The sequence below is a fragment of the Aplidium turbinatum genome, chromosome 13, assembly GCF_918807975.1.
Source record: "Aplidium turbinatum chromosome 13, kaAplTurb1.1, whole genome shotgun sequence".
NCBI classification, from domain to species: Eukaryota; Metazoa; Chordata; class Ascidiacea; order Aplousobranchia; family Polyclinidae; genus Aplidium; species Aplidium turbinatum.
This window is the reverse complement of record NC_137484.1, coordinates 11430250-11445842: the sequence shown is the minus strand read 5'-3', so window position 1 is coordinate 11445842 and position 15593 is coordinate 11430250. Positions and strand designations below refer to the sequence as shown.

The 15593-nt window shown below is 35.8% G+C and overlaps 2 protein-coding genes across 3 annotated transcripts; one reads left to right on the top strand and one right to left on the bottom strand.

Annotated features, from left to right (window-relative positions):
• Positions 1 to 221: 221 nt before the first annotated feature.
• Positions 222 to 806, bottom strand: LOC145781641 (general transcription factor II-I repeat domain-containing protein 2-like). The gene has a single exon (XM_082593316.1). The coding sequence runs from the start codon at positions 804 to 806 to the stop codon at positions 222 to 224; it is 585 nt and encodes a 194-aa protein (XP_082449442.1).
• Positions 807 to 3634: 2828 nt separating this feature from the next.
• On the top strand, positions 3635 to 15203 carry LOC145782002 (cilia- and flagella-associated protein 99-like). 2 transcript variants are annotated; one of them, XM_082593727.1, is made up of 14 exons: positions 3635 to 3920; positions 5530 to 5635; positions 6558 to 6690; positions 7580 to 7693; positions 8193 to 8390; positions 10668 to 10797; positions 11111 to 11194; positions 11340 to 11428; positions 11857 to 12040; positions 12576 to 12738; positions 12893 to 13019; positions 13499 to 13735; positions 14242 to 14413; positions 14989 to 15203. In XM_082593727.1, the coding sequence occupies exons 1-13, from the start codon at positions 3810 to 3812 to the stop codon at positions 14375 to 14377; spliced, it is 1812 nt and encodes a 603-aa protein (XP_082449853.1). In that variant the 5' UTR covers positions 3635 to 3809; the 3' UTR covers positions 14378 to 14413; positions 14989 to 15203. The 2 variants fall into 2 exon arrangements, with proteins under 2 accessions (XP_082449853.1, XP_082449852.1); XM_082593726.1 differs by having other exon boundaries at positions 3638 to 3920; positions 13499 to 13729; positions 14237 to 14413.
• Positions 15204 to 15593: the final 390 nt, after the last annotated feature.

The window sequence follows — 15593 nt, the reverse complement described above, 5'->3', positions numbered from 1 at the left end:
GGGGCGGGCAACTTCTCCAGTCGGCGGCCTGATATGGGAAAATAAAGTACTTGGCGGGCCGGATTCAAGAATCGCTACATTAATTGCGTATTTATCTACCTAGACAAGAAATGAATCCTATTTAATGTAATGTGAACTTTAAGTTTAAAGCATAGAGACTAAAAACAGTATTTAATGAATTTATTAACAATTAACGTAATGTACTTCAATAGCTGCTGAAGTCAATGAGACATCTGTGGTCGATCAAAGTTGTCAACAAGTTTTTTGAACTCTGGCTGCATGTCGGACATAGAAGCCCTCAGTAAAGACTGCACCTGAACATCAGTGAGATTGGATCGCAGCTTTGTCTTGTTAATGTTCTTGGTCGAAAATGTTTGCTTGCAAATGTATGTAGACCCGAACAGAACAAGTAGTTTCATGGCCATCTTTCTCAGGTTGGCAAACTTGGACTTATTCAGTGACGCATAAAATTTGTCAATGCTTTTAGATTGGAATATCTCTTTCAGGGTAGAGTCACACTGCAAATTAATCATTTCCAGTTGTAGAGCATCCGGCACCTTTTCAAAGTCAGTTGTAAAGGGTGATGAAAAGATATCAAACTCAACAGAAAGTTTCTGGAAGTCCGCAAAACGACGACCAAATTCATTGTCTAGTGCAGATAGCATATTGGTGTACTTCTCAATTGTCATCATCTGAGGTGCCATAGTTTCGAGTGTTGGAAAGTGTGTTGTGAACTTGTGATATTCTGATTGAGCTGGCGAGAAAATAGTTTTAGCTTCACCGTGAATGCCTTCATTGTTGAGCATATTTCGTGAGAAAAAGCGCCCTTTCCTTGAGACTGAAGGAAATTCTTACAAGAGATAAAGAAAAGGCAGTGGCTATTTGACCGGCTCCGGTCTTTGAATCTGAAACACTATTTGACCGGTCATGACGTCACTATATAGGCACTTTTTTCTTTTTCTCTTTCAAAGCAAAAGACGAGAAGAGTGGCTATGTAAATTCTAAATTCCACAATTGTGTTCAACTGATTCGGTGGCGTGTAGGATACATTTTGGGCTGTTGTTCCAGAGGGAATGAGTTCGAAGCTATGCGGAAGCGTTCTTTTTTTCTAATTTTTAACTAAATTTTGACCCGAATTGACTCAATTGTTAGGCTGCTGCATTTTTGTGGTCAATTTTTAATTTGAGTAGCCTACAGCCCAATTTTTTTATGTCTTTTCAAATATGAGTAATAAAGTTAGAGTTTTTAGATTTCTTGAATTTGAGAATTTCTCAGGGTAATTTTCCGTTTGTCATAAGAGGATGTGACCGTGTTTGCTAAACGACGCATTTCGTCCGGCAAACGACGCATTTCGTTGATTGAAAGACATAAAAAATTGGGCTGTAGGCTACTCAAATTAAAAAGTGACCACAAAAATGCAGCAGCCTAACGATTGAGTCACTTCGGGTCAAAATTTAATTAAAAATTAAAAAAAAAATTAAAAAGAAAAACGCTTCCGCGTAGCTTCGAACTCATTCCTTCTGGAACACCAGCCCAAAACGTATCCTACGAGCCACCGAATCAGTTAAACATAATTGTCAAATTTAGAACTTATATAGCCACTCTTCTCGTCTTTTGCTTTGAAAGAGAAAAAGAAAAAAGTGCCTATATAGTGACGTCATGACCGGTCAAATAGTGTTTCAGATTCAAAGACCGGAGCAGGTCAAATAGCCACTGGCTTATGACAAAGGATGGAAGGGCCCGTTTATGACGGAACATACGGTAACATGCTTGTCACTTGACAAAAAACCGAAAACAAAGACTCAAAGAACACAAAGAACTAAAGAATAACTAACAGTCACTATTATTTGACGTAGTTTACAAGCAAGTACCGGTAGTGGGGGATTGCGGCAGAGTGCGGCCACATTATCATGTAAAGACCGGACTGTCTGCGGGCCGCTCAAAATCCCGTCGCGGGTCGTATGTTGCCCGCCCCTGCCTTAACCCTTCCTAACTTTAATCCTAACTCTGGCAACACCTGATTGTGGAAAAATAGCCACTTCCATGGATTAAACATCACAATTTCTAATTTAGTTAAAACTTGGCACAAATTATCTTTATATATAGATAAAAACTATCTGAAATTTTATACTTCAATTGAATCAACAGCCACAAGATTTGTACCGTACATTAAACTTTTTGACATATTTCACAAAATTAATGAATTTAAAAATCTCAGGAATTTTCACAAATTGTAAAAGTGAAAACAATACAGTACTATACCCTACTTTCAAACTCATTTTCACATCTCTAAAAAACAAAAAATGACCTCGTTCTAATTGTTCACTACTTATTGAAAGAACAGCTAAAAGGCTAGTCACAAGCAGCTCTTCTCCATCCATCCACACTCTAGTCTACTCTCCACATCTTCAGCACAGAATCGATACCAACAAACTATCAAACCTTAGCAACAAGCATATGATCAAATCAGCTAAGATTTTTTAGCTCCATCATGAAAAATGAGGGTCTGGAGTAACTGTTCATGACTGGAAAAACGCAGACATTGAAGAAGCATAAGAAAAAAAAATCAATTAATTTCTTCACCAAATCAAATACATTATCCATCTGGCAACATCAATTCTGTCAAGAAGACAAAGTTAATTAATGTTGCCAGGTGCAGGCAAATGAATTTCCAGTGTGTCTCCAAAAAATGGTTTTAATTTTCTTAACACCGGTGTTTGTACATTTTAAGGTTGCATTTGCTCTTTTATTCTTTTTTGGTTAAAACTTTAAAATTTCCCCAATCACAATTTCTGGTGCAAATAACTTTGAGTTTTCCCAAAAACTATCATTCTAAAATAAACTGCATTTCCAGTCGGTCTGGAAAAAATGAAATAAAAAATAAATAGAATGGAGGTGATGCTTTTAGCAGAGCTTTTAGTCTCTCTTCAAAAGTAGTTTTAACTGAATTCAAGAACAAAGGTTGTTTTAAAATAGTTTCAGAACACTTGGTTGTCTTTCGGCGAGATGTGTTTTCGTGCAGAACCATGTTTTAATATTATTTGCTCTCTTTGGAAAGAATTGTTATGCGTTTAATAAAGAACGCTACAAAAGTTTGCTAAAACGCATTGGTGCAATGCAATGTTAACTAACTACACATTTTTACGCACTGCAACAGCATTTTGTATGTTTACTGAAGTGCATGCGATGCTATTTGCATTTGCGATTTTGTGCAGCGGCTGAAAACTTATATAGCCTATCTTCCTATGGATTTTGAACAAACAAATTGTATTTTGTAAACAAACTTTTTTTGTTTACAATCATAAAAAGCTGCAAGATACTAAGTGAATGAAAAAAGAAATGGCTTGGTCCAAATAAGCCCTTCTGTTTAAAATAGGCTACTTCCATATTGCCTCAAGCGTTTCTAAATTATTAGGCAAATTTCAAAATATTGGCTCATTTAAGCTTCAAGTCATCAGATATATTCTTTGTTGCCAATATTTTAGACGTTAAAGTTTGTAAAAAATAATAACAAATAACAGCAACCAAAACTGAAAAAAATTACCCTAACAATTTTTTTTTTTTTTTTTATTGAACTGATTTTTATGCCTGCTAAATGAGTAGAAACTACGTCACACTTAGCAACAACAAGCATCAGCTTTCAGTCAGGTAGCTCAGAAATCCTGTGCTGGTATGTTTGCATGTCTGAATTTGGTACAATAGTGTCCTTGTAGTATGTAAAGCATGCATTTTTGTACAAATAACATTTCTAACTTAAACGTTATGTAACAGACTACTGGCTGATTTTAAATTCTTTCGTTTACTGGAATATGCTGCAATATAAGGATCTTCTCCAGGCCTGTATTTTGGCATTGAACAAATTTAGCAATGAAGAGCAAAGCGTCGAAGAATATATTAAAGCATTTTTAAAAACACAAAAGGTAATTTACATAATTCTTAACTGTTTCAATTATAAAAATTTGAAGGATTCCAAGATGGATGGATGGTCATTTTATTTCCATAATTTGCAGCACATCTTAGGCTACATGCCGGTACAGTTTCAGCACCAACTTTCTAATTCAAGAAACGCATAGAACAAGTGGTACTGATTTGACTCTCTGGGTGTGTGCTTGCAAAGAAGCTTTCTCAGTCTAGCGATAAAATTTCCTACAATCAATTAAAGTCTACTTTGATCTCTCAGTTGAGACACATTCGGCATTGCAAATAAGGAAACAGCCAGAGCAAATAAGTCCGCCCCCGTTAGCTCAGTGGATATGCGCCTGGCTCAAGATCATGCACCGCTGGTTCGACTCTCGGGGTATGCGCTTGAGCAACGCATTTCAGGACTGCTCTCCATTCAGCGGCATCTAGTGAATGGAATAATCCCCCAGCAACAACACTTCAACAATTGGAAAAACTTTACTCTGCCAAACTCAGTAACCGGTCTGCCTCAAAACTCAATGAGCCTTTACAAGTATGCGAAACTACCAGGAATACCGTAACCTATCAAGGCTTTGTCAGTCTGAGGATAAAGATTCAAAACCAAACCAACTATGTTGGTGTTTACTTGAGTATCTCACTTCAAGGACAGCTGTTTGATCAGCACCAACTATTATTTAATGTAGGCCTATTAGTTTAGAAGCAACAACGCCAACTGGAAACTTCACTCTGTCAACCTTGATGAATGAACATGCTTTATTTGTTTAAAGATTTCACAACTATATATTTAAAGCTGTAAGAAATAATATTCTAAAGTTTTTTTTATCAAAGAATTATTCCTTCAAATAATAAATACCTTCCCAGTTTTGTTACAGTTTATTTGAGATTGGGTTGCCAAGTAATATATTTCGTTTATTGCTTTGCTATTTGGATAATAATACTAAATCATTTTAGTTTAACAATAATAATTTTATAAGCTTGCTTGTTAAATTTGTTGTCATGTTGAAGTGTATGCTCAGTAGTTGAAGGTTGAGATAAGTAGGGGGAAAAACAAGGAAGCAAACCATCAATTCTACTATTAAACAATTGCTTATTATGATTTTGCATCAACATTTTTTTTACACATTGCAACTGTTAGTTACAGTTGGTGTAATAATAGATTGTTTTTGAGTATTAAATGACATAAAACTCTAAAGTTTTTGCTCGAAGTCAGTCTTTATACCATCGACGACTAGCTATCTCCCACACAGCATTACAATTTATGTTTGCAATTTATTTGTTGCAGAACCGGTTTTTGTTCATAGAGAACTCATCTGTACAACTATTAATAAATTATAATAAACATTTAGTCAAAGTAGAGGTAAAATTATCAGCTTTAACAAAGGTTAATTGTCCAACATTGAATGATTTAATGCCATTTAGCATCAATCAATGTTGTACAATTTGATAGGCCTATTCTTGTGTAATCATCTGTATTGTTTGACAGTTATATATATGAGATTTATTAAGGTTGACATGCTAAACTACTTTGATATATTTATTAGAATGAGTATTTTTCATTGAGTTTGTTTGTCAGTTAAGCAACATGTATCAGCCTAAAATCATTTTCAGGGATTGGACGACGATGATCACACTTTTATTGTAGAAGTGGTTTCTGGATGTGCCAGATTTTCTAAAATCTTGCAAGTGGTGGTGAAAGGATTCTTTGCATCTGATGGTAAACATATTCTTCATTGTATGATGGAAAATTGGTAAAACAGGCCTACATGCACGTTGAAGCAGTTGATGGGAATGCCTTTTACTGTAGCTTACCATGTTTTGATCATATGTTAAATAATTTCTTTACACTTGTCGATGAATTAAGTTTAGCCTAGCTACCTTTAATGCCACAATTAAATAATTATTATGCCCAAACGTAAACAAAGGACCTTCTGATGATCCCCCTTTTAGAGTGAAACAGGCTGTAGAGGTTTTAGACAGGGATATCTAGAGAAGGGATACGAAGGCTTTTAATACGTCTGACAATAGAAGGGCTTCTGTTTATCGTAAATAATTTCTGTTTACCGTAAAATAACAATTGGCACCGGTAGTAGTTTAATAACTTTAGTTATGATAACCTGCATTGCGCTATTAGCATCAGGCCTAATACTCACTGCATGCTCATGGTTACATGTTAATTTAACTACCTGTTTACTGGCTTTACATCTAGCCTACTGCAAAGGCTTTGTTAAGAAAAACGGTTTACTGGTAACTTTTCAACTGTCTTTCCAAACAAGTATTCTTTAAATATGCTCTATGTAACATTTACTAACTGTCTTCTGTAGTTGACTGTACCAGTTGCACAACAACACTTTCTGCAATTGTGAATAGAACCGCATGTTTCACGCGATACAAACTACTGCCCTGGTAGTGTCATAAGAATAAGGCAAGCGCTGTGAGCCTTCGCATCCCTTTCTTTAGATATCCCTGGTTTTAGAAAGTAATAATTATATTTGATGTAAATAGTACATGGTATATATTACTTAATAAGAGTTAATCGCTTGTTCCGCAATTATTCTGTTTATTAGTTCACGTTACTGCAGGTGTTTGTCATGGTATGAGAAGTTATTTAATTGTTCAGCTATACCTTATGTTTGCAGGTAAAACATCTCTACGAATCGACACCAATCTTTATGTTATTTTGTGCTACATGATTATTTTTAGGCTGGATGAACTTGGTTTGTCTCATCTAAACAAGTTTATTAATACACAAGATGTTTCCAAAATGCACAGGTGATCATTTGGTTTTTATTTTAAATATAAAACTCAGTGTATCTACTGCATAGTTTCCTATTATATCATGACAAGGTTAGTGCTTTGACTATCGAAGTACTTCATTGCCCAATGTTTCATTATTTTATTTTGTTCAGAGTCAAGTAACACGTAGCCCTTACCTCACTTTTATGACAAGTTCTTCAGCACCTATTAGGAAAAAACGTAGGCCTAAATACATTTGGTGATAAAAAACTTAACAAATAGACATTCTTGGCTAGATTAACTAAATAATTTCATTATAGTCTTGAAATTTAGCGGTGTTGATGAATTAATTATTGCATGTCTTTGATTGATGCAAACATTTTCATAGAATATTTAACTTTCATATAGGGACAGTAGATACCGGGACGCGCAACTCCGTTGTTCCGCCAACATTAGAAGGGTAAATTGCCAATTTGACATTTTTTTCACGCTTTGCTGCTGGCTTGCTTTCAACTAAATAGTTTAAATTACTTCAAAACCAACTTCACTCTTTTTATATAACCCATAAAAAATACATTATTTTGTAAATAAAAAAAAAATTACTCTTCTAATGTTGCAGATGAACGAAAAAGCGGATGTAGTTAACCATCCCGGTATCTACTGTCCCTACTTTCATATAACACATATAATTTCATATAATAAATAACTTTCATATATATTTCTAACGGCTTTTAAAATGCTTTACAATTTATTGTCTTAATTAATGTGAGCCAAAAATCTATTTTAATATGTAGTTAATCTTTACTTTGTCTTTTTGGACAATTTTGTCCCTTTAAGTGTTTCTCCTATTGCCTACTCATATTGTGATGTATATTTTCAAAGCTAATGGAATAGGCGTATCTTAAATTACTATTTATTTTTGCAGATTTCTCAGCTTTTTTCTAGATGATGATAATTTATCATCATGGATATATGATGAGTGGTGCAAACTTTATGATACTTGTTTTGTTAATGAAGAATTAAGAAGCCCACTTCTAAAGTAGGTTGTAGTGATGTGACAAATACCTTCACACCTTTAGATTGTACTTCAAAAACCTATGTCAGTCCAATTTTGTATTTTATTGTACGGTAATTCCAAATACAACTAGATTAACTTAAACCATCTTTACTTTAATAAATCACCCCCATATTTACGTGAATCATTAGTTTTAAATAAATAATGCCAATTTTCTGCAGAGTTTTTAGATGGTCAGTTGTCAGAATTCTGTCGCTGGCTGTAGGCTACCTGGAAACTTGTATGCTGATATTGTTTGATAGTAACTTGTATATTTAACCTTGGGCTACGCTACATAATGTGTAACAAATGTCGGTTATATCTTGCAGCATTCCTTTTTTATTTTTGAGCAACAAAAGCTGGCCTTTGCATAAAGTAGCCTTTTCTATTTCCCTTACTTGTGTTGGTATGCTGTGAAGCACATTTTGATACCATTATTGATACCATCATCAGCACATCATTGATACCATTTGTTGTTCTTTAGGTGGAAAGATGGTCTGGACAGCATTGTTTCCAGGCTGGAAGACATTACATGCAACAGAGTCAAGACAAAAATTGAGAAGAATTCACCGACAAGACCGAAATCGTTCAATTTGACGAAACCAAAACCTAAATCGATACCACTGCCTGAAAGATTACCTTCCATGCCAAAACACAAACCTGTATCGAAAAAAGTTTTTGAGTAAGTTATTATTTTGTACTGTATCTACTTAGGCTGTAACTGTTAATATTTTCTCCGTAATGAATCATAGACAAATAAAACCTAACAACCACACGGTACTTAGCGAAATAGCTTACAATAACATAAAAATAAACTAAAAGTTACAAACGTTTTTTGCCATACTCTTGTTAGCCCTTATCAAGTAACCAATAATAATGTTATGGTTTTATTTATTGTCGCTCTACAACAGCTAAGGTCTTTTAGCGACAGGGCTCATTTTTAATTTATATCAGGTTTACGATGTTATCACATTATCACCCGACTCATTCTCACTGCGCTATACAGGATAGAACACAATCGGTACCGTTTTAAAGTCTTCGGTTTGACCCGACCTGGAATCGATCTCAGATCTACCAGCACCAGAGGCGAAGGTGAAACCACTCGGCCACTGAACTGGTTATCAAGTAACCAACTGACTGATGTTCTGCATAAGTTGAAATTACAAAACTGATCTACATACACAAAATCAAAAAAAGAAACGCATAAGAATGAAACGTTCAAAGCAGAAGAGAGGCAAAATCACATGACGCCTAATTGCGCAAGGAAAAAACACACATCAATGGCGCAAAATTACGTGAAGGCATTTGGTAGATAGGAGGCGCTTGCGGCGAACAACTGCCTATTGAGGCGAAGATTGCAGGATTTTATGAGGAAAGCCTTGTGGATCTTAGTATGAAATTCGGTAAAGCATTTACGCATAATTCTAAAATACTCCAGGGATGGTTTATTGTTTGAACAAGTTTGGCAATCGAGTGTATGTTCTTTAATGGCACATTTTCTGTTGAGAGCAGTTAAATCCAAATGCTCTCTCACTCTCGTAACCAAATGCCGCGTGGACATACCAATGTACGTACAGTTCGCGTTTAAGAACAAGTGAACTTGTACACGACATTTGAACACAAAAAGGAAGGAGTCTTAGATTTCAGCTGAAAATCACAACCCACTTTAAATGTTTTATACACCGGAATAATATCACTGTTGAACCTCAGTTTAATATGACTAAATTCTTGACAAAACGTTTGGATTCTTTACCAATAAAAGGGACAGTGAGAATTTTTTTTAATTTGCGTTCACGTTTCTCCGTCTGAGAGTCAGTAGAACTTGAATTCAAAAACCCTCGCAGCACTTTATGAAAAAAGCACGAGGGATAGTTGTTAGCATTAAAGTAAGAACGTTATCGATTGACTTCATGACTAAACAATCAGAATTGGAGCAAATGTCTCGTGCTCGCTTTAGCAAGCACTTAATCAATCCAGACTTGTATTTAGAAGGACATAATAGCGTTGAAATTCAGAAGGAACTTAGCATCGGTTGATTTTTGCCAAACTCAAGTATCAAATATGTTGCTATTAATTTTGATTTCGACATCAAGAAAGGGGATGGTCTGATTATTTTCTACTGTAAAGGTTATATTGGGATGTATTGGAAACATTAGTGAACAATGATTTCACATCGAATGTTACCATTAATTGATTCCTACCACATTGGAAATAATTGAGTTTTTCCAAAAAATCGTTAATAGAATTGAGCATGTACGTATTCGGCTTATATGGTTTGATACTAGAGTGCAAGAATTTTGCAAAACAGTTTTCAGGGGTAGAAACCACAGATAGCCTACTACAGGACGAGCGGGATTGTCTTTTTTGTGGCTTTTGATTATACCAATTTGAGTAGAGAGGTAACTATTTTACACCATAAACAGACATAACTTAGCAACAACACTACATTTAACATCATTAAAACAATAAGCGAACGTTTTCGGCTAGTCATACAGCTCTTTTCAAGCCAATAACAAAAATATTTTAAAAGAAATACTAAAGAATCAAACACTATCACAGCAAAAATATGGTCAAATCTAAAAACTTGAGAAACTGCTTAACTAGCTCACACAAAATGAAAAATTACGCAACACAGCGGGTCAAGTATTTGAGAGGTAAAATTAATTAATTGTTCAGAAAAACACTCAAGCAGATTACGCAAGATGGAAAGAAGCACAACACGAGATACGCAGTGGCACAAACAAAGCAAAAATACAAGAAGCACAAGACTTGGCAATTCAATTTGCCTTATTTGTGGTCATTTGTTTCAGTGTAACATTTTCAGTTTTGATTAAATGGCGTGAATTACATAATGTACTCTGGTGACAATGTTTTAGACTGTAATCAAACTAAGCTTGCTAAGTTGCTGCTCTTACCCTAAGCAAGCTTTTAGATTGTTTTAAAAGCGAATTCTTTGTAGAGAGCCAAAGGAAAACATTCTTCTGGACAAACAAAAAAACGAGAATCACATGAAAGCTGAGCAGAAGTTGCTCGAGGCAAACGAGAATCAGTTCGTGTGCGCTCGAGCTGAAAAGTCCAGGAAAACCAAAGTAGGTTCTAAATTTCATTAGCATTTTGACAACATGTAGCGTACTTTAGACCAGCTAATTACTGACAACACAGCAATTAATACCAGCCCCATTTCCTTGCTGTTTTTCATGCTTAGTAGTTGGCAGTCCGTAAGTCTCATTTTCTTCACCTTTTGGCACTTTCTTTCGCCTGCTGTAAATAAAATCCCACTGGCTTCAATTCTTATTGAAGGATATGAAACCCACGTTGTTTTAATCGGATTTTTGGACATTTTACAAGTGAGTCCGATTTATAACAAAAACAAACAAATTAAATCTAAACGTTTTTGTTCAGATAAAGCTCCATAAGATTCGACGAACTGAAGAGAAAAAGCTCAATTTCAACATGAAGCATATGAGAGAAGTCCCACAGCACATGGTTAGTTCGACTGAAAAGCATTTGCTTTCAAACTCTGACAGAATGCTTATTGCTTTCAAGTGTAAACTTTTTTTCAGTTTAAATATTGTCAGCTATTTCCATCAGTTTTGCATACTTGACATACTATCACTTCGTTTTCGCGCAGAAAGAAAGCAGGCCGATCAAGTTGAACGCTGCGGCGGTGTTAAGGGAGGGTGCTCTATTTCAGAAGAAGGAAAAGATAGAGTTGGAAAAGTGAGCACCGTTTTTATTTTGTTATATGATTTGTGAATTGCTTTTTCTGATAAAAAAAAAACGTTTTTGAAATCGCTACTAAAACGACAGCAAGAAATAAACATATATCGTTTGATTTGCTTTAATGCTGTGACTATGTTTAAAGTTTAATCACTTTTGATAAAGAATTTATGTCATTTGATTTGCTATACTAGCCTATGAGGCAGCCCACTTAATCTTCTTCCCTCTAAAAAGTGCCCCTTTGCCTTGTAGAGGCATTCATCTAAGCTAGTTGTTCAGTCTTCCTACGTTTATGTTTGTCCTCATTATTTCGTTCACAATCTTATTCTTCCTTGTTGTTGCAAAAGAAAAGAGCAAAATCGTATTTCAACCACTTCTCTCTTCAATCAACGAAAATCTGCATTATTTTGATGGTTGTATTTTCATAGATTGGAGAATCTTCTGAGTGGCGCAAAAGATGAAAGTGAGTTTGTGGAGTGGCAAAAAACCATGCATCAAAAGGACGCTGATCAACAAATGATCAACACAGAACAAAGAAGGATGAAAGGCAAACTGAGTCGAGAGGAAGCCATCTTAGCTCGCCAAAACCAAATCATAACCAACCAAGAAAAGGTATGACGCAATTGGTTCGCGTAAGTCACAGTTCTTTTGTAAAGAGTTTTTTTTTTTTTTCAGCTGGCCATAGCCCTAAAAAATGCCGCAGGCATTTGTCTCTTGAGCAGCTTGCTGCTCATAATCAAGGGAGAAATCTTCGGCTATGGTCGAAGGGGCGCCACTTCGCAATCGACCGAATGCCTTTAAGTGTCTTGCTAAAGACACAACCACATGCTCTTGTGCGGTGTCGAACCGGCGACCTTTCTAATGTCGAACCATGGCTCTCACCATTCGGTTATGCAGCCGAGTTTGCAAAGAGTAATCGTTGAATTGGGAAAAGAAAACATTTAATAATCTTTATTGTTGTTCATGCTGTTTTCTGCACTTTCAACTTATTTCAAAGGCTGCTACAACTAATTGTAAAAAGAAGATAGCCTACTGGATCATGTTTATGGAGCGCGTTTTTCATAAAGAAGAGTTAGTTTCTTCAGATTGTAGTCCAGTTTTAAATTGCACTTGTGATGTGAACCAATCTGTCATTTCTTGCTGTCAGGTCTCCCAGCTGAAGTTTGAGTCGGCAAAAATGATGCAAGATTATCTGGCCTTGAGACTCGAAGAAGAAAAACAAATGAGGATTTTAGTGGAGCAAATAATTGAAGGACATCAAAACGCCCAAGATGCCAAAGTGAGGCTTAAGGAATACAAAAGAAAAATTGGTAAGAGCTACCATCAGTATCACTGATAAATTTAAAGAAAAATATTTTATGAAAACTTTTGTGACGACATTTATTATTGAATTTGTGTTTACTTGAAATATAAAGGCTTTGTGTTAAATTGGCACTTAACTAACATCTCATTGAACGATTACAGTGCAGGAAGTGAATGCTGAGAGTCGTGAAATGATGAGAAGAGCTTTGGAGGACGCAGAGGAAGAAATGAAACGAAGAAGCAGACTCATCCAGGAGATCCGTGCCATGGAGTCTGTGCCAGTCAACAGGTCATTATTGATTTTAAGTTTTTGTTCACACTGCCTGCATGTCATTATTCGAGTGCTGGTATGAGCAATAGATAGACGTCGTGTCCGAAATATCTTCTTGTTCAGGCCACCCATCATTCAAATTGTTCTTTTGAGTTAGGAAAAGCTGCATAGTGAGTGCTCTGGTACAACGATCGAAAGGGCACCGGTTCGATACCGCTCAAGAGCATGCAGTTGTGTCTGATAGGATACATAATGTGATGCTTGGAGTGAACTCGAAGATTGCCTTCTTTGCCTTCCTATTCACTTAATCTAAGTCTCAAATACCGTGCATAAAACCCAAATACACAATAAAAGAAGAGGTAGAAAATGGGTAAACGAAACTGATTTATTTGCCTGTCTGCTTCATAACATCATGCCAGCATCCATTGCATGCGTTCTGTTTTGCTCAATCCTCTTGACTTTCATCGATTAATTTTTATCATGTTTCCGAATTTCAGACAGAAACTGGTTGATATGACCTCCACTGCTGGTCACGCTCTGCTGTCTGAGATGTCCATTGCCGAACTATACGAAAGACTGAGTTTACTGAAGGAAGAACAACAGAGAGAGATGGACGAGAAACGAGATTTAATTCTCAAGGAAAAGCAAACAAAAAATGACACCATAATGGAAACGATAGCCCGCATTTCAACACATCGGAATGAACTCAACAAAGCTTCCAAACTGCGGTTGGTGTTGCTGTACTTAAGTTTAATCTTTTCAACTTTAACAATGGTGTAGCTCTAATGGTTTAGACGTGTAGTCTAAAAGTGATTTGCGCACCATGTTTGCTGTTGATTTTTTCTAATTTTTCAAAGTGGCAAACTTGCTTAGCGTATATTCTCATCACAGACATCTTTAAAGCAGTCGAAAAGAGACTGTCAAAAGCTGTCAGAGAAATCGATCAAACAAGTAACAAATTAGGCTAACAAAGATTGTCAGAACGAATTCAGTTTGAAGCTGCAGTATGGTTAGTTTATCAAGGCTGCAAAATACCACTTTTGCCTGATTTGTTTAATTTTATTGCGAACCCTTTTTTATTAAGTCGATTTCATTACGTTAGAGTCCAAATGCAACTCCTTTTCCGAAAATGCGGCAACTTTTAAACTATGCAGCCTAGCGTATAACATGGCCGTATTTCGAATGAAGAAATTCACGGAAAGAATATTGGCTAATTTTTTCCATTTTATTATCAGACAAGAAAAAAAACTTCAAAGGAGAAAACAACAAGAAGAAAAATTGCAACAAAACAAAGAATTAAACGAACTCCAGGAGAAAATCCATCAACGAAAAGAAGAAAGATTGAAGCTCTCCAGAGAAATGGAAATAAAACCTGATCCTAAAGATGTTGCGCGGACAAGAGGACTCATAAGGTGAAGTATCCAAGAGGATTAGTGTACGTTTCTAATAGTAATCAGTAACGCTTTTCATAACAGTTATGTTTTGTTGCGTTTTTCTGATTTTTTCTGTTACTTAAAATAGTGCGCGGATATTGTTTATATTCATTAATTATCAGTTTAAGTTATTATTATGTTTACGTTATTATTATGTTATTATTATCATTTACGTTTTTAGCTACAGTTGCGTCGTTTTATAGGCTTCGAGAATATGTTTTCTCAACGTAAACGCACGTTGGGTATGCTGATATTTTAATTGATGCACAGAATTCTAATTAATAGTGTGTATTTATTTTTGAATACTTATGTCAAAAATAAATATTTGACGAAAATAACCTAACTGGCAACATTGTATTTAGTACAGTGTTGCCAAGTTCCAAAACAGCACGTGCGAGTATTTCATTTAATTTAGGCTAACCACTTTTTCTTGTTAATCCGTTTAGCTCTTAGTGATGGTAAAGCATCAATCATCACTTTACACAGGTAATTTGCAATTTTAAACTTGTCGTTTCATGGTATTTGAGTTAATTATTTTGAAGTCATGTTTACAGAGAAAAGAAGTACCTCGAAAAGACACGCTGGCGACAATTGGAGATGGGGCAGCAACGGATCGCGGAAGCAAAACTTCGAGACTCTCCTTCACAATCCCGACAAGCTGGTAGAAAGCTCAGTCAAACGTCAGCCGCTTTGAGGGTGGTCTAAATTGTGTATTGACTTTCAGTAGGCTACCGGAGCATGTGTTTTGTAATAAATTGGTGCGAGCTTATTGTGTTAAAGTCTCAACATTCGGTAGTCATCAGTTGATGCCAAGTAGGCTTCTTTCCATAGAGGCTGCGATGGTAGATTCTTCTTCTTCAATTGCCTTGCCTGAACCAGGCATCGACGGCCTCAGATGAATAATTAGACCAAATGTTCCTATTATACTGTATGTTGCATGGATAATTGTTTCTGTTTTGTCGTTAAATTGTTCCAGATGTGTTTGTCTTTGTCTGCCAGGTGCCCGCTTTGCGATGGTGGATTGCAAACATAAAATGAGCAAACATAGCTATTTCACACTTTTGGTGCGTAGTGAATTTTCCTGAACGTTAGCATACTTTGTTTTCTGTTTTCTCATCCCTGAATCTGATGGTAGGCCTATTATTTTGGCGCTACTGCA